The following is a 19,395-nucleotide window of genomic DNA, read 5'->3' as shown; positions in this document are numbered from 1 at the left end:
GATGTTTCCAAAAAAATGTCCATTTGGTTCGTCAAAGACTGAAGCTGACCTTCAATGTCGAGTCGAATAATGACTTTAAATTGTCAGCAAGGATTACCGAAGTTTAGCTTTGTCCAAGACTCCATGAAAAACGTACATTCGGTTCGTCAAAGATTGTAACTGATCTCTGACGATAACAAAAACGCATACGTCAGTCAGGTTGATGTTGACCAAAACACGAAAGACCCAAAGTTTACGAATACCTGCGTTAGGTTTGTTGATCACTCAAAATTGTCTAAGATTTTTCCAAAAAGTTTGTCTCGACTTGTCGACTCGTCGAAGACTTTAGTTTACCTTAAAATCAACAAAAACAGGTATATCAGGTTGAATGATGACCTGAGGTTACAAATACCCACGTTAGATTTGTTCAAGACTCCAAATTGTCTTTGATAAAAAAACGTACATTCGGTTCATCAAAGACTGTAGTTGATCTCTGACGATAAGAAAAACACGTACGTCAGTCAGGTTGATGTTGACCAAAACACGATCATTTGTTTCATCAAAGACCTGAAGTTTACGAATACCTGCGTTAGGTTTGTTGATCACTCAAAATTGTCTTCGATTTTTCCAAAAAGTTCGTTTTTGACTTGTCAAAGACTGTAGCTTACCTTCGAAATCAACAAAAACAGGTTTATCAGGTTGAATGATGACCTAAGGTTACAAATACCCACGTTAGCTTTGTTCAAGACTCCAAATTGTCTTTGATAAAAAACGTACATTCGGTTCGTCAAAGACTGTAGTTGATCTCTGACGATAACAAAAACACGTACATCAGTCAGGTTGATGTTGACCAAAACACGATCATTTGTTTCATCAAAGACCCAAAGTTTACGAATACCTGCGTTAGGTTTGTGGATCACTCAAAATTGTCTTCGATTTTTCCAAAAAGTTCGTTTTTGACTTGTCAAAGACTGTAGCTTACCTTCGAAATCAACAAAAACAGGTATATCAGGTTGAATGATGACCTAAGGTTACAAATACCCACGTTAGATTTGTTGAAGACTCCAAGTTGTCTTTGATAAAAAACGTACATTCGGTTCGTCAAAGACTGTAGTTGATCTCTGACGATAACAAAAACACGTACGTCAGTCAGGTTGATGTTGACCAAAACACGAACATTTGTTTCATCAAAGACCCAAAGTTTACGAATACCTGCGTTAGGTTTGTTGATCACTCAAAATTGTCTTCGATTTTTCCAAAAAGTTCGTTTTTGACTTGTCAAAGACTGTACTTACCTTCGAAATCAACAAAAACAGGTATATCAGGTTGAATGATGACCTAAGGTTACAAATACCCACGTTAGATTTGTTGAAGACTCCAAATTGTCTTTGATAAAAAACATACATTCGGTTCGTCAAAGATTGTACCTGACAAAAAAAAACCACATACGTCAGGTTGATGTTAACCAAAACATGAACATTTGTTTCATCAAAGACCCTAACTTTCCGAATACCTGCATTTGATTTTGACTCGTCAAAGACTGTCGGTTACCTTCGATTTTAACAAAAACAGGCATGTCAGGTTGAAGGTTACGAATACCCACGTTTGTTGACGACTCCAAATTGTCTTTGATGTTTACAAAAACGCACTTTGGTTTGTCAAGGGCTGTATAGCTGAAATTTGACGATAAACGGTTGGACGTCAGTCAAATGAAGTTTAAAGGTTTACCAGATGTTTACCAAAACAAGTACTTGAAATGATCCTGGATCTTTATCACCATATGTTGGGTTAGGATTAGGGTTTGTGTTGAGGTTGGGATTAGCGGTTTTTAGCGGTCCATTGTCTTTATTGCGATGATAACATGTTAGTTTTGCTGAATACAAGGTTTGTGTTTATGAATGTTTATGAACATATGTAGGGTTAAGGTAAGGTTAGGGCAACGGTTTGTGTTGATGTTGCGGTTCTGGTTTGTTGGTCGGTTGTCTTCAGTGGGTCCAAAACATGTACAGTATGTTAGCTTTACTGAATACAAGGTTTTTTATGTTTACCAAATCATGTACTCCAAATTAAATGAAATGTTTATGAACATATGTAGGGTTAAGGTTAGGGCGACGGTTTGTGTTGAGGTTAGGGTTAACGGTTTGTTGGTCGGTTGTCTTCAGTGTGTCAAAAACATCGGACAGAATGTTTGTTTTGCTGAAGAAAAGATCTTTGATGTTTACCTAAACACATACTAGTCTTTGATATTTGTGGAAAATACAGTATGTAGGGTTAGGACTAGGGTTTGTTGGGGTTGGGTGTCAGGATTTGGTCAATTGTCTTCAGTGGGTCCAAAACATGTACAGTACGTTAGTTTTACTAAAGATCGGGTTTTTGACGTTAAAATATGTAGTTGAAAATAGCTTTGATGTTTCTGAAAATATGTCGGGTTAGGATTGGGGTTTTTTGAGGTTGGGTGTCAGGGTTTGGTCAATTGTCTTGAGTGTGATGAAAACATGTACGGTATGTTCATGAATATCAACCAAACAACTAGTAAAATTCAACTATGACAAATGTTATAGGTTTTTACAAAAATACCTACAAATGTTGAGGAGGTTCCATGAAGTTGAAATTGTCTTTGACGTTTATGCAAGTCTGTAGGTTTGTGTCAAGTGTCGATATCAGATATCGGACACCCGGAAGGCCGAAGTTTAGGTCGACAACAATAATAACACGTCAGATTGACAACAGCACTCTCGGCTAAGTGCGCGTCCCGCTGTGTTGAGGGCCCACAGCCGGATGCAGCTGACAACCCGAGGACGTGTAATTATCAACACACTTGCATGTTGAAAGCTCTGACAGCACAAACCCGAGCAGGACTTCATCCCCCCCGCCATCAGTCTGTTTGCGGTTAGCGGCTGCCAGCGCCGATAGCGCTGCTACGCTTGTTTGTTTGCGTGCTCCCAAAACACATCAGCGGTTTCAACGGGTGACAAGTCGATAATCCACCTGTTCAGCCAAGTACAAACAGAGGACAAAGACCGAGTGCGGGGTGGCAGCTGTGGGCTCCAAAGCTCATTAAAGGCGCGACATAAAGTGATAAACAATGTCACGGCAAATCCTGATTTGTAGAAATAAGCCCATCACGACTGGCTAGTGTACAATTACGTCATTGATTGTGTGATGCTAGCATACTCGTCCATTTGCATTTCCATTTGTACGAGAAGAAGCGAGAGTTATGGCCGCTTCACCATGACAACCCGCTCACAATGCCCTGAGAATCTGACAGTCCCTGGCTGTTCCGGAGCAACCTTCCCAAGGGAATTGGGTTTGAAATTTCCAGTAGTTTTTGAGACACCAGTCCTGGAACTTTTCTGACAAACTCTGTGTCAACTTCTGCCTAAAAAAAAAACTGACTCCCAGAGCAGCAACCAAAGAGAGAGACTGACAACGTGTGTGATGAAGGAATTATGAGGCTGTTCAATTTTGACTTTTGTGGTTTTTGAGTACAGTGATGACGTTCTTATAATAATATAATAGCATTCATTTCATGAATTTTGTGAATTTTTTTACAAATTTTTTTAATCATTCTGATAATCCAAATACAAAACAAAATATCACCCCTCCAAATGTGCTATATATATATCGCTATATTGACAGTTACTATGGTAAAAAAAAATTAATGAAAAATGAAATTTAAAAAAAGTGGCTAATCTGAGTCCAGACAAAAGTGACTCCCAGAGCAGCAACGAAAGAGAGCGACTGACAACGTGTGTGATGAAGGAATTATGACTTTTGTGGTTTTTGAGTACAGCAATGACGTTCTTATGATAATATAATAAGCAGTCATTTCATGAATTTTGTGAAATTTTGTGAAATTTTTAAATTTACGAAATTTTACGAGAATTTTTACGAAATTTTTAATCATTCTGATAAACGAGATACAACAAAAAAAATGTCACCCCTCCAGATGTGCTATATATATCACTATATTGACAGTTACTACTTAAATTAAATTAAATTAAATTAAATTAAATTAAATTAAATTAAATTAAATTAAATTAAATTAAATTAAATTAAATTTAAAAAAACTATATATATATATATATATATATATATATATATACAAAAATTTTAAACTATATTAGGAAAGCAGGAAGTGAACAAATGTAACAGTTACTGATTGTACCAGATGGAGGGGTAGGACTTAATAAGCTTTGCTTCTTCCTATTGGTCCAAAAAAAAAAAAAAAATGTTTTCTATAAAAATAAAGCTGCCACTTTTGAGCCACAAGCTAGGAACAACAACACGAGGCAAATTTAGCGCTTGCCAATCAGTTTTGGGTGATGTATGCTAGCAGTGGACAGGTATCACTCTAGCTGAATAAAATAATAATAATAATAATAACACAACAAGGCAGAACACAAGACCCACATAAGAGTCAAAGAAAAGTTATCTTCATGATTTGGAAAACGAGTAAACAACATTCTGTTCTCCATCGTCCCCCCCCCCCCCCCCCCCCCCCAGAATGTCATCCCTCCTGCTGGCACTGCACCGGACCATCTGCAGACAACTGCTCGTCCTGCCCTTCGCCGTCCAGCCTTCTCGAGGGACGCTGTGTCCCCTTCTGTCCGCAAGGTTTCTTTGTCCAGGAAAGCCAGTGTCAAGGTGAGCATGTTAGTCAAATAACTTGGAAACTTGGAAAGAAGCAACGATTTTCTTTCATCCGGGTCATTGTAGTCCCAGGTCCTTGTAGTCCCAGGTCCTTGTAGTCCCAGGTCCTTGTAGTCCCAGGTCACTGAATCGATGAACCGGACTCTCATTGAGCGGGTTTTATCAAGTCATGCTCAAAAGACGAGATAATGAAACAGATGAAACAAGATTACTCCAACAGTCCAGTTGCAATCCATGAAAACAATCAAGTTCATGCTGAAATACTAGATAGGACAGCTCTAGTCTGAGGGTAAAGAACCGGATCCAAATTATCTGTCCTTCTAAGTAGAGGAAAACATAAACAAAAAGAGGAGATTAAATACTTTGGAACCTGAACCAAGCCCCAGACTAAATTCAAGCTATCCTATCTAGTCTTTTAGCATAACTGATGAAGTGCTCACATGAGAGCCGAAACATCTTCGAGGACAGTCCATTTACTATCGAGTCACTGCTCTCTAAACAGGATTAATCAGTTAATTCCCAAAGGACAAGATAGAACAGCACTGGTCTGAGGGGATGGTGCAGACTTTCAAGTATTTATCCTCTTTGTTTTGTTTGGGCGGGCCTTGAACTTCAAGGAGAAATACTTTGATACGTCAACCAGCTCCTCAGACTAACACTGTCCTAGCTAGTCTTTGAGGACACACTGATGAAGTCTTCCCAGACAACCTTAGGCTTCGTCAGTGTATGCTTAAAGACTAGATAGGACAGCACTAGTCTTGAGGGTAAAGAGCCGGATCCAAATTATCTGTCCTCCTAGGTAGAGGAAAACATAAACAAAAAGAGGAGATTAAATTCTTTGGAACCTGAACCAAGCCCCAGACTAAACTCAAGCTGTCCTATCTAGTCTTTTAGCATAACTAATGAAGCCTGCTCACATGAGAGCCAAATTATCTTCGAGGACAGTCCACTTAGGATGGTGTCACTGCTCTCTAAACAGTATTTATCAGTTAATGCCCAAAGGACCAGATAGAACAGCGCTCGTCAGGGGGGATGGTGCAGACTTTCAAGTATTTATCCTCTGTTTTGTTTGGGCGGGCCTCGAGCTTTGAGGAGAAATACTTTGATACCTCAACCAGCTCCTCTGTCCTAGCTAGTCTTTGAGGACACACTGATGAAGTCTTCCCAGACAATCTTAGGCTTCGTCAGTGTATGCTCAAAGACTAGATAGGACAGCTCTAGTCTGAGGGTAAAGAACCGGATCCAAATTATCTGTCCTTCTAAGTAGAGGAAAACATAAACAAAAAGAGGACATTAAATTCTTTGGAACCTGAACCAAGCCCCAGACTAAACTCAAGCTGTCCTATCCAGTCTTTTAGCATAACTAATGAAGCCTGCTCACATGAGAGCAAAATTATCTTCGAGGACAGTCCACTTAGGATGGTGTCACTGCTCTCTAAACAGGATTTATCAGTTAATGCCCAAAGGACCAGATAGAACAGCTCTCATCTGAGGGGATGGTGCAGACTTTCAAGTATTTATCCTTTGTTTTGTTTGGGCGGGCCTCAAGCTTTGAGGAGAAATACTTTGATACCTCAACCAGCTCCTCTGTCCTAGCTAGTCTTTGAGGACACACTGATGAAGTCTTCCCAGACAACCTTAGGCTGTGTATCCTTAAAGACTAGATAGGACAGCTCATGTCTGAGGGCATAGTGTAGGATCCAAATATGTAGCAGGATGCCCAAACAAGACAAGGAGGACTTTAAACCTAGATCACCAACCTACGCTCAGACTTGAATCAAGCTGTCCTATCTAGTCTTTATTGATGAAAATGCAAATTGATGAAACAGTTTTCTACTTATATTATTTTGTCATTTTCTAATCTGCTTTTTTTTCGCTAGTTGTTTACTTTATTAGTATATTAGCATATTAGCATTAGCATGACATAGCTTACACAGTTCTTCCAGTTTTCATCTGTGACCTCATTTCAACTCAAAAGATCTTTTCTTGCCTTTTTGCACAACTAAATGGTTGATCTTGTGGAAAAGGCTTTTTGAACAACTTTTTAACAGAAATGCTAGCTGGAGACACGTAGCCAAGGAGAGAGAGTCGCTGTAAGAAGACAGATAGGCCGGGACTATTTCCCACGGGACGCCAAAATAAATGGGCTTCGTTTTGCTTTGCTTTTTTTTTTTTTTTTTTTTTTTTTTTTTTTTTCCCCCCAGTGTTGAGTGGCTCATTAGAAGCCGGAGCCACATCGCCTCAACACTGTCTTTCTGTCTTAAACTTTCACCACAAAAGTTGGGCTGCTGCTGACCTCTGCAAGAAGCGAAGAGCATTTTTTTTACCATCATTAATGTGAAATTATTTCGCTTTTTTGTCTTTGTTTGGGGGCTTATGGCACCGATTTGTTTGGCCAGTCATCATCCAGGGATGTTAATTCAACATATGCATTACAGATGTACGATATCTTTATTTATAAACCCATGCTGATAACTTTCCGCTTCTCAACAACCAATGTACCGTATTTTCTGGACTATAAGTCGCTCCTGATAAGTGGTACAAGGCCGCAAATGCATCATTAGGTAGAAAAAAACATGCATAAGTCGCACTGGAGTATAAGTCGCACAAGGCCAAAAATGCATTATTAGGCAGAAAAAAACATACATAAGTTGCACTGGAGTATAAGTCGCACAAGGCCAAAAATGCATAATTTGGTGGAAAGAAACATACATAAGTCACACCGGAGTATAAGTCGCACAAAGCCAAAAATGCATAATTAGATAGAAAAAAACATACATACGTCGCACAAGGCCAAAAATGCATAATTAGGTAGAAAAAACATACATAAGTCGCACTGGAGTATAAGTCGCACAAGGCCAAAAATGCATAATTAGGTGGAAAAAAACATACATAAGTCACACTGGAGTATAAGTCACACAAGGCCAAAAATGCATAATTTGGTAGAAAAAAAAACATACATAAGTCGCACCGGAGTATAAGTCGCACAAAGCCAAAAATGCATAATTAGGTAGAAAAAAAACATACATAAGTCACACTGGAGTATAAGTCGCACAAGGCCAAAAATGCATAATTAGGTAGAAAAAACATACATAAGTCGCACAAGGCCAAAAATGCATAATTAGGTAGAAAAAACATACATAAGTCGCACTGGAGTATAAGTCGCACAAGGCCAAAAATGCATAATTTGGTAGAAAAAAAAACCATACATAAGTTGCACTGGAGTATAAGTCGCACAAGGCCAAAAAGGCATAATTTGGTGGAAAGAAACATACATAAGTCACACCGGAGTATAAGTCGCACAAAGCCAAAAATGCATAATTAGGTAGAAAAAAAACATACATAAGTCGCACTGGAGTATAAGTCACACAAGGCCAAAAATGCATAATTTGGTAGAAAAAAAAACATACATAAGTCGCACTGGAGTATAAGTCGCACAAGGCCAAAAATGCATAATTAGGTGGAAAAAAACATACATAAGTCACACTGGAGTATAAGTCACACAAGGCCAAAAATGCATAATTATGTAGAAAAAAACATACATAAGTCGCACTGGAGTATAAGTCGCACAAGGCCAAAAATGCATAATTAGGTAGAAAAAAACATATATAAGTCGCACTGGAGTATAAGTCACTTAAGGCCAAAAATGCATAATTAGGTAGAAAAAAAACATACATAAGTCGCACTGGAGTATAAGTCGCACAAGGCCAAAAATGCATAATTAGGTGGAAAAAAACATACATAAGTCGCACTGGAGTATAAGTCGCACAAGGCCAAAAATGCATCATTAAGTAGAAAAAAAACATACATAAGTCACTCCGGAGTATAAGTCAGACAAGGCCAGAAATGCATAATTAAGTAGAAAAAAACATACATAAGTCGCACTGAAGTATAAGTCGCACAAGGCCAAAAATGCATAATTAGGTTGAAAAAAAAACATACATAAGTCGCACTGGAGTATATGCCCCACTGGGATCTAATATCATTTTCAAAGCCCCAGAGATTAGTATTAGTATTAGTATTAGTATTAGTATTATCTTTGGTTTATACAAGCTGTGAAACACATTAATGTCGCTATGCAAGGAGATTACTTGCCGAGTTGATTCTTTTGTCAGCATGAATGATAATTAAAAAGCACAAAAACAAACGGTACGCATTTAAAAATGAAATTTCCTGGAAAAATCGAATGGGATAATAAGATTATGTGTAAATGTGGCCATTAAACGCAGCATTAAAGCAGCTCCCAGATCAGTTTCCAAGCTACAGATTTTTGTTGTGATTCACGATTGTATTCATTATAACAAGTTTTCACAGTTTTTACCCCCCCCCCCCCTACTTCTCTCTCCAGCGTGCCATCCTTCCTGCCAGATGTGCTCGGGTCCCTCCCAGGCCGACTGCACCTCCTGCCCCCCGCCGGCGTCCCTGCACGGCGGCTACTGCAGGACCAGCTGCCAGGAGGGACATTACCTCGGCGCCAGGACTGCAGAGTGCCTCAGTGAGTGCGAGTGCGTCGTCGTTGTCGTAGCGCATGCATATTTTTAGCTTGAGCGGACCCCCGGTGGGAACGCCGGCGCTGACTCTGGCGGTGGCGGTGTTGCCGCATCGGCCTTTACGCCTGGCGTCACATACTTTTAGTGAGTCGCCTCACGTGTGTCTCTTTCATCCCGCGTCTGCATTATTCATGAGGGGTGTCATCTTTGGAAAGTCCATTGTCACTTTGACAGATTTTACCCAAAAGCTCTGTGATATCTTCTTCCTCGTCTGCGTGCTAGAATGGTCTAGAATGGTCTAGAATGTCGTTAGTTCCACTTTACATAATATCTGACCTGACAATCAGTTCCAGTCTTACGGTCCCGTGCACTCATGTCCCATCTAGGGAGGGTCCAAAAAACTAGTGGCTCCTTGGGCTGATAATTCCGAGGTCTGTTGTCAAGGTTCTAGGTCATTTGGGTCTTGAGTTTCCAAGCTTGAAGGGTGTTCAGGTCACAAGATCCTTGGGTTTTGTGTTCCTCGGCCCCTCAAAACCTGGAGTTCTTGAGTTCTCGAGTATTCAAGGTTTCTTGGGTTCTCAAGTACTCAAGGTTTTGAGGGGCCTAGGAACACAAAACCCAAGGATCTTGTGACCTGAGTTCTCAAGTACTCAAGGTACATACTCAAGGTTTCTTGAGTTCTCAAGTACTCAAGGTTTTGAGGGGCCTAGGGTCCGATAAACTAGTGGCTAATTCCGAGGTCTGTTGTCAAGGTTCTACGTCATTTGGGTATTGCGTTCCTGTCAAGTTCCAGTGCTTGAGTTCTTGAGTTCTCAAGTACTCAAGGTTTCTTGGGTTCTCAAGTACTCAAGGTTTTGAGGGGCCTAGGAACACAAAACCCAAGGATCTTGTGACCTGAGTTCTCAAGTACTCAAGGTACATACTCAAGGTTTCTTGAGTTCTCAAGTACTCAAGGTTTTGAGGGGCCTAGGGTCCGATAAACTAGTGGCTAATTCCGAAGTCTGTTGTCAAGGTTCTACGTCATTTGGGTATTGCGTTCCTGTCAAGTTCCAGTGCTTATGGTTCTAGGGTCTTGAGTTTCCAAGCTTGAAGGGTGTTCAGGTCACAAGATCCTTGGGTTTTGTGTTCCTCGGCCCCTCAAAACCTGGAGTTCTTGAGTTCTCGAGTACTCAAGGTTTCTTGAGTTCTCAAGTACTCAAGGTTTTGAGGGGCCTAGGAACACAAAACCCAAGGATCTTGTGACCTGAGTTCTAAAGTACTCAAGGTACTCAAGGTTTCTTGAGTTCTCAAGTACTCAAGGTTTTGAGGGGCCTCGGAACACAAAACCCAAGGATCTTGTGACCTGAGTTCTCATGTACTCAAGGTACTCAAGGTTTCTTGAGTTCTCAAGTACTCAAGGTTTTGAGGGGCCTAGGAACACAAAACCCGAGGATCTTGTGACCTGAACACCCTTCAAGCTTGGAAACTTGAACCCCTCAAAACCCGAGTACTTGAGAACTCAAGAACTCAAGGTTTTGAGGGGCCTAGGGTCCGATAAACTAGTGGCTCCTTGGGCTAATAATTCCGAGGTCTGTTATCAAGGTTCTCGGTCATTTGGGAATTGTGTTCCTGTCAAGTTCCAGTGCTTATGGTTCTAGGGTCTTGAGTTTCCAAGCTTGAAGGGTGTTCAGGTCACAAGATCCTTGGGTTTTGTGTTCCTAGGCCCCTCAAAACCTTGAGTTCTTGAGTTCTCGAGTACTCAAGGTTTCTTGAGTTCTCAAGTACTCAAGATCTCAAGTACAAGATCCTCGGGTTGTGTGTTCCTAGGCCCCTCAAAACCTCGAGTTCTTGAGTTCTCAAGTACTCAAGGTTTCTTTAGTTCTCAAGTACTCAAGGTTTCTTTAGTTCTCAAGTACTCAAGGTTTCTTTAGTTCTCAAGTACTCAAGGTTTCTTGAGTTCTAAAGTACTCAAGGTTTTGAGGGGCATTGAACATTGAACATTGTTCTTGAGTTCTCAAGTACTCAAGGTTTCTTGAGTTCTCAAGTACTCAAGGTTTTGAGGGGGCCTAAAAATATTGAACATTGTTCTTGAGTTCTTAAGTACTCAAGGTTTCTTGAGTTCTCAAGTACTCAAGGTTTCTTTAGTTCTCAAGTACTCAAGGTTTCTTGAGTTCTAAAGTACTCAAGGTTTCGAGGGGCCTAGGAACATTGAACATTGTTCTTGAGTTCTCAAGTACTCAAGGTTTCTTGAGTTCTCAAGTACTCAAGGTTTCTTGAGTTCTCAAGTACTCAAGATTTTGAGGGGCCTAAAAATATTGAACATTGTTCTTGAGTTCTTAAGTACTCAAGGTTTCTTGAGTTCTCAAGTACTCAAGGTTTCTTGAGTTCTCAAGTACTCAAGGTTTTGAGGGGCCTAGGAACATTGAACATTGTTCTTGAGTTCTCAAGTACTCAAGTTTTGAGGGACCTTGGAACATTGAACATTGCTCTTGAGTTCTCAAGTACTCAAGGTTTCTTGAGTTCTCTAGTACTCAAGGTTTTGAGGGGCCTAGGAACATTGAACATTGTTCTTGAGTTCTCAAGTACTCAAGGCTTTGAGGGGCCTAGGAACATTGAACATTGTTCTTGGGATCCAAGGGTGTTATATTTCCAATGGTCCAGTGTACCCAGGGCCCTTTGGGTCCAAGATTTGGTATTCCCAATGTTCCAGTGGTCTTTTTCTAGTGTCTAATGGTCCAAAAGTTTTTTGATCCTTGGGTCTTATGGTCCCATGACTCTTGTTTGCGTCCATGATATTATTTTTCCAGGACCTGGGGAATTTCTTCATCCCCAGATCTTGTCTTCTTTGTCACTATCCACCAAAAAGGACTTTCTCAAGCTGACTAGCAAAAGAAACGAGTTTATGGAAGATAGATAGCGAACGCCGTATTTGTGTTGTTTTGTTTTTGCTCCTCACTGAGTAAAGAAATAAGATTTGACCGCCTGCTGAAGATTAAAAACAAGTTGACATGATTGGAAGTCAGCGTGGAGGGAAGCCATGGGGAGCAACGAGACGTTTAATTACTCTTTCTGATGACACGTGCTCTTCGTGCTCGGTTCGATGCTCCAGATGAACACTCGCACAAACAGACACACTTGGTCAATCAAACATCGGGAGATCAAGCAGGTGGACTCCATCCAAATAGTCGTTAATAAAAGATACCTTGTGGGTCATAACACTCATTATTTCTTCATGGTCTTCACACTTTAAAGACGGCGTTACACATCAACACCAACAGGCTTTATTGAGCGCTTACTGACTGTTTTTCAGACCAGGCCGAGGCTGCCCTTTGTCAACGTTTCTGCTCATTATTTTCATGGGCAGAATTTGAAGAATTTGAAGAAGATTCTGGGTGGGAACCTACAAAGTCCAAGGTCAAGGTTCTCTGTCGGGAATGAATGGATTCCACCGTTTGGATTGGGATTTCAAGTATCTTGGGATCTTGTTAATGAATAAGGGGAGGCTGGGGCACAAGATCGACAGGTTGATCGGCGCAGCGTCTGCGGTATCGAACCGTTAAAAAGAAGGGAGAGCTGAGCCAGAAAACGAAACCCTCGATTTAGTGGTCAGTTTTTTTTTAATTAATCAAAATTATTATTATTATTTTTAATTTAAAATTAATTTAAATAAAATTAAATTAAAATTAAAATTAAAATTAAAATTAAAATTAAAATTAAAATTAAAATTAAAATTAAAATTAAAATTAAAATTAAAATTGCAGGAGGTGTAAATACTTTTTACAAACTTTTTCCAGCAACAGCTGCAGAGAGAAAAAATTAAAATTAAAATTAAAATTAAAATTAAAATTAAAATTAAAATTAAAATTAAAATTAAAATTAAAATTAAAATTAAAATTAAAATTAAAATTAAAATTAAAATTAAAATTAAAATCGCAGGAGGGGTAAATACTTTTCCAAACTTTTTCCAGCAACAGCTGCAGAGAGAAAAAATTAAAATTAAAATTAAAATTAAAATTAAAATTAAAATTAAAATTAAAATTAAAATTAAAATTAAAATTAAAATTAAAATTAAAATTAAAATTAAAATTAAAATTAAAATTAAAATTAAAATTAAAATTTAAAAATTGCAAAATCGCAGGGGGCATAAATACTTATGACCCTCACTGTATATATTTATGAAATTAGTTAAAAAGGTTGATGAAACCCAAGAAAATCATGGTTTTTTTTTTGAGGATTCAAACATGGCTATGTTATATAACAACAGACAAAAATAGCTCTAAAAACACAATTTCCATCTCCACTGGTAACTCAGACAACAGTTACCCTTTCCCAGTTCCCGTCTACACGGCTAATGAGGCCCTCAAGGCCCACTCCAATTTTAAATGCACCAAGCGTGTCCAACCTTTTTCCAGCAACAGCTGCAGAGAGAAAAAAGTAATGGCTGCAGCTGTGGGCAAACATGGCCCCCGGACCCACACTTTGGATACCCGACATACACACTTGCATTGCCGTGGTTGTGTACAGCCGCGGGCTCATACAGTATGTCCTTGCTGTGACTATTTGAGTCTATTGTCAGCATGATGCATTGTAGGAAAGATTCATAAGTGGATTTTGATAAAAGTATGATTCATAATGAACAGACTGAACGACTCTGTCAAGGTGGGGAAAAAAAATTCAAAGTGAAAGAGCAAATTACGGAGCAGATGTGAGGTGTTTGTCACTTAAAGTTGCGTAACGGTTACCAATACAAAAATGCAAAAAATGTTTAATGCCATGGAGATTCAAACATGATTGACTGACATTGACTCCTCACCCTGTCAAGGACAGGCCGCACTTCGTTCGGGCCTTACCCTGGATCCAGGCCTTGGGGACAGGCTCACAGACAAGCGCCTGATGGTCAGGCCTGTCCCCGAGGGGGCCCAGTCACACTGAATTTCCCTGGGGGCAAACCTATGGGTCTGGTTCATTGACTGGTTCATCCAGCCACGACTCAAATTAAAATTAAAATTAAAATTAAAATTAAAATTAAAATTAAAATTAAAATTAAAATTAAAATTAAAATTAAAATTAAAATTAAAATTAAAATTAAAATTAAAATTAAAATTAAAATTTTAAATTAAAATTACATTTTTTAAATTAAAATTACATTTTTTAAATTAAAATTACATTTTTTTAAATTGAAATTACATTTTTTTAATTGAAATTACATTTTTAAAAATTAAAAATACATTTTTTAAAATTAAAAATACATTTTTTAAAATTAAAATTGAAATTGAAATTGAAATTGAAATTGAAATTGAAATTGAAATTAAATGAATGAAATAAAATGAAAACTTAAATATATAGTATATAGCCCACATTTACAGGACTATATACTGAATAGGACTATATACTGTTAAAATATATTAAAATAAATTTAAAAAAAAAATTTAAATTCCTGGTAGACTTGCGAACTTCCTGATAGCCTGGATAACGTCGCTGGTATGGCTAGCTTGGCTAGCTTCCTGGTACTGTGGTTAAATATTGTGGTAACCTGGCTAACTTCCTGGTAGACTTGCTAATTCCCTGGTAGACTTGCTAACGTCCTGGTATCCTGGCTAATGTCCTGGTAGTTTTGCTAACTTCTTAAAGGTTGGTTCACCTCCTGGTATCCTGGCAAACCTCCTGATAGCTAAAATTACCAGTATAAAGTCATCCAATGAGAAGAAAATGACTTTCAAAATTACTTTAAAAAATTAAAATTAAAATTAAAATTAAAATTAAAATTAAAATTAAAATTAAAATTAAAATTAAAATTAAAATTAAAATTAAAATTAAAATTAAAATTAAAATTAAAATTAAAATTAAAATTTTAAATTAAAATTACATTTTTTAAATTAAAATTACATTTTTTAAATTAAAATTACATTTTTTTAAATTGAAATTACATTTTTTTAATTGAAATTACATTTTTAAAAATTAAAAATACATTTTTTAAAATTAAAAATACATTTTTTAAAATTAAAATTGAAATTGAAATTGAAATTGAAATTGAAATTGAAATTGAAATTAAATGAATGAAATAAAATGAAAACTTAAATATATAGTATATAGCCCACATTTACAGGACTATATACTGAATAGGACTATATACTGTTAAAATATATTAAAATAAATTAAAAAAAAAAATTTAAATTCCTGGTAGACTTGCGAACTTCCTGATAGCCTGGATAACGTCGCTGGTATGGCTAGCTTGGCTAGCTTCCTGGTACTGTGGTTAAATATTGTGGTAACCTGGCTAACTTCCTGGTAGACTTGCTAATTCCCTGGTAGACTTGCTAACGTCCTGGTATCCTGGCTAATGTCCTGGTAGTTTTGCTAACTTCTTAAAGGTTGGTTCACCTCCTGGTATCCTGGCAAACCTCCTGATAGCTAAAATTACCAGTATAAAGTCATCCAATGAGAAGAAAATGACTTTCAAAATTACTTTAAAAAATTAAAATTAAAATTAAAATTAAAATTAAAATTAAAATTAAAATTAAAATTAAAATTAAAATTAAAATTAAAATTAAAATTAAAATTAAAATTAAAATTAAAATTAATTCCTGGTAGACTTGCTAATTCCCTGGTAGACTTGCTAACTTCCTGGTATCCTGGCTAATGTCCTGGTAGCTAAAATTAAAATTAAAATTAAAATTAAAATTAAAATTAAAATTAAAATTAAAATTAAAATTAAAATTAAAATTAAAATTAAAATACATTTTTTAATTTAAATTACATTTTCTAATTAAAATTACATTTTTCAAAATTAAAAATACATTTTTAAAATTAAAATTAAAATTAAAATTAAAATTAAAATTAAAATTAAAATTAAAATTAAAATTAAAATTAAAATTAAAATTAAAATTAAAATTAATTCCTGGTAGACTTGCTAATTCCCTGGTAGACTTGCTAACTTCCTGGTATCCTGGCTAATGTCCTGGTAGCTAAAATTAAAATTAAAATTAAAATTAAAATTAAAATTAAAATTAAAATTAAAATTAAAATTAAAATTAAAATTAAAATTAAAATACATTTTTTAATTTAAATTACATTTTCTAATTAAAATTACATTTTTCAAAATTAAAAATACATTTTTAAAATTAAAATTAAAATTAAAATTAAAATTAAAATTAAAATTAAAATTAAAATTAAAATTAAAATTAAAATTAATTCCTGGTAGACTTGCTAATTCCCTGGTAGACTTGCTAACTTCCTGGTATCCTGGCAAACCTCCTGATAGCTAAAATTAAAATTAAAATTAAAATTAAAATTAAAATTAAAATTAAAATTAAAATTAAAATTAAAATTAAAATTAAAATTAAAATTAAAATTACATTTTTAATTAAAATTACATTTTTAATTAAAATTACATTTTTAATTAAAATTACATTTTTCAAAATTAAAAATACATTTTTAAAATTAAAATTAAAATTAAAATTAAAATTAAAATTAAAATTAAAATTAAAATTAAAATTAAAATTAAAATTAAAATTAAAATTAAAATTAAAATTAAAAAATGGCCGTGGGTGTAAATACTTTTGTGAAATTAGTTAAAAAGGTTGATGAAACCCAAGAAAATCATGGGTTGTTTTTGAGGATTCAAACATGACTAACTCCAGAAGGGGTGTCCAAAGTGCTGCCTGGGAAATGAATTAAAGACGGGCCCGGTTTAAGGAGAACTAATGAAAAGAAAAAAGTACCAATGCTACAGGGTATCACACAAAACCGTGCTAAAAATGTAACACAAAACGGTGCCGTGGGTGGTTTTAGGGTGTGTTTTATAGGGCGTGTTTTATAGGGCGTTTAAAGAACAAAAAGGTGAAAAATATTAAAGCTGCTCCTCCATGCTTCCATTATTCCTGCATGTGGAAAAAAGCCCACAGAGACCTTTATTCTTTTGACTTTCCAACATTCCCGGGCCTGCAAGGATCCGTTGCTAAGATCCCATTCTTCCATAACCTGGGTCCCAATGTCAGACATTACCGTATATTATCCTGTAAAAGTTGATGCATCTGATGTCTGTTATGGATCCCGCCCCCCCCGAAAGGGTCAATCATTACTGTCTGTAAGTCACGCCATGAGAGCGCCTCTTTTGGGTGCGCCCCCACGTTGCTAACGACACCACAAAGAGGGACAGCGCGTACCGGAGTCAATACTAATTTTCTTTTATATTCGGTTTTATTCCGCGCATTCAATCATTTATGACCCCGGGGCTATCTTATCTGCACCCCGGGGGGGGGGGGGGGGGGGGGGGGGTGACGTCAACGGGAAGGAAGTTGTTGATTTTGCCTCATATTCACCTTTTTTCCTTATTTCTGCTTTTCTTCTTCCTTTTATTTTCTTACAATCCTGCATAAAGCGCAAGAATAACTCTCCACAGGTGTGCCCCCCCCCCCACCCCCCACCCCACAGTGGCCCCCCGTATAAAGATATTTATCAGGGCACCTGCAGATGCATAACTTTAGTAGCGCTGATAAAACACAGCTTTGTCCCATGCATACCCATACATATGAAAGAGAAAGAGATGAGACATTGTGAAATATAACCTTGAAAAATTATTTTATATTGAACCTATTTATGATTTATCATAATTACATAATGATAAACCTACTTGAAAAAATACCTATGAATGTATTTCAACATTGTGTTTTATCAGTTAATAAAATTAAATGAATCTAAACTAATAATAAAATTGAATTGAATATGTAAAAAATATTAAATATAATATTTACAATATTTATAATTTATAGTAATATTTTTAAAATATGTCAATGAATTAAAATGTGAAATAATTTGAAAAATTTATTTCATGACCACTTGATATAGTTGAGATTTTTTAGAATTATAAATATTAATTTAAATATTAAAAAATAATAAACATAAAGTAATACTAAAATATTTTTAATATGTAAAAATATTAAATATGATATTTACAATATTTATAGTTTATAATGTATGAATTAATTAAAATGTGAAATAATTTGAAAAAATAAAAAAATGAAGGGGTTCCTGCAAAATTTGATAAATCCAAACTAAATAAATAGAAATTAATATGTAATTATAGTGAGCCTATTTATTGGTTTGGATTTATTTCATGACCACTTGATGTAGTTTATAATTTTTTAAATTATAAATATTAATTTAAATATTTTTAAAAAAATAATAAATATAAAGTAATAATAAAATAAATGTAATATGTAAAAATATTAAATATAATATTTATAATAATCTTTTTAAAATGTATGAATTAATTAAAATGTGAAATAATTTGAAAAAATAAAAAATGAAGGGGTTTATGCAAAATTTGATAAATCCAAACTAAATAAATAGAAATTAATATGTAATTATAGTGAGCCTATTTATTGGTTTGGATTTATTTCATGACCACTTGATGTAGTTTATAATTTTTTTAATTATAAATATTACTTTAAATATTTAAAAAAAAATAATAAATGTAAAGTAATAATAAAATGAATTTAATATGTAAAAGTATTAAATATAATATTTATAATTTATAATAATATTTAAAAATTGTATGAATTAATTAAAATGTGAAATAATGTTAAAAAATTAAAAAAATGATGGGGTTTTAAATTATAAATATTAAAAAAAACATATATTTGAATATACAATATTTGTAATATGAATGCGTATGAATGAGTTATGACCACAACTATGTCATGGCCTTTTTGAATGATTGATGACTTTTGTGTATTTAATGAGATGCATAAGAACCCCCTGCTAATGAATATTAATAAATGCCAATATATATAAACAGCATGTCTTCTCGTCGTCCAATCAGAGTGCAGCTCCGAGTGTCAGCGGTGCACGGCCGACCTCCAGACGAGCGTCGGCAGCATCTGTCTGTGGTGTAAAGAACCCCGGGCCTTGTTGCTAGGCGACCACTGCGTCCCCCACTGCCCCCGGGACCACTACACGTGGCACGGAGCCTGCATCAGTAAGGACTGGTTGGAGGTTGCTTGCATGCTAGCTGTTAGCATTGTTGACGTTGTTAGCTACAGGAAGCAGGCTATTAAGTGTAACATGTTTTTTTTTTACTAGGGTGTCATTCGTCATGTGAGGCCTGCCGGGGGGCGGGGCCTCTTGCCTGCGCTTCCTGCCACGCCCCCAACGTTTTGCTGCCCTCAGGCGCATGTGCCCCCAAATGCCCCCTGGGTCACTACGACAACGGGCACAGAGTCTGTGAGGGTGAGTACACCTTGTGGGCACTCGGCGCTGCTCTTGGGTCTTGCCTTCCGGTCATTCCGTTCGT

At 36.0% G+C, this 19,395-nt stretch overlaps 1 protein-coding gene across 1 annotated transcript in view; it reads left to right on the top strand.

The window, feature by feature from the left end:
• Window positions 1-19,395, top strand: part of fras1 (Fraser extracellular matrix complex subunit 1) — a 179,531-nt gene that overhangs the window by 95,898 nt on the left and 64,238 nt on the right. Inside the window, exons 18-21 of the mRNA XM_058069762.2 lie at window positions 4,486-4,626; window positions 8,981-9,127; window positions 18,925-19,080; window positions 19,185-19,331. Coding sequence (XP_057925745.2) covers window positions 4,486-4,626; window positions 8,981-9,127; window positions 18,925-19,080; window positions 19,185-19,331 — 591 coding nt within the window. The remainder of the gene's footprint in view (window positions 1-4,485; window positions 4,627-8,980; window positions 9,128-18,924; window positions 19,081-19,184; window positions 19,332-19,395) is intronic.

This window comes from Doryrhamphus excisus, linkage group LG3, assembly GCF_037039965.1.
Source record: "Doryrhamphus excisus strain RoL-2023G ecotype Guam linkage group LG3, RoL_Dexc_Guam_v1.1, whole genome shotgun sequence".
In the NCBI taxonomy this organism is placed as follows: domain Eukaryota; kingdom Metazoa; phylum Chordata; class Actinopteri; order Syngnathiformes; family Syngnathidae; genus Doryrhamphus; species Doryrhamphus excisus.
This window is presented reverse-complemented; position numbering and strand designations above follow the sequence as displayed.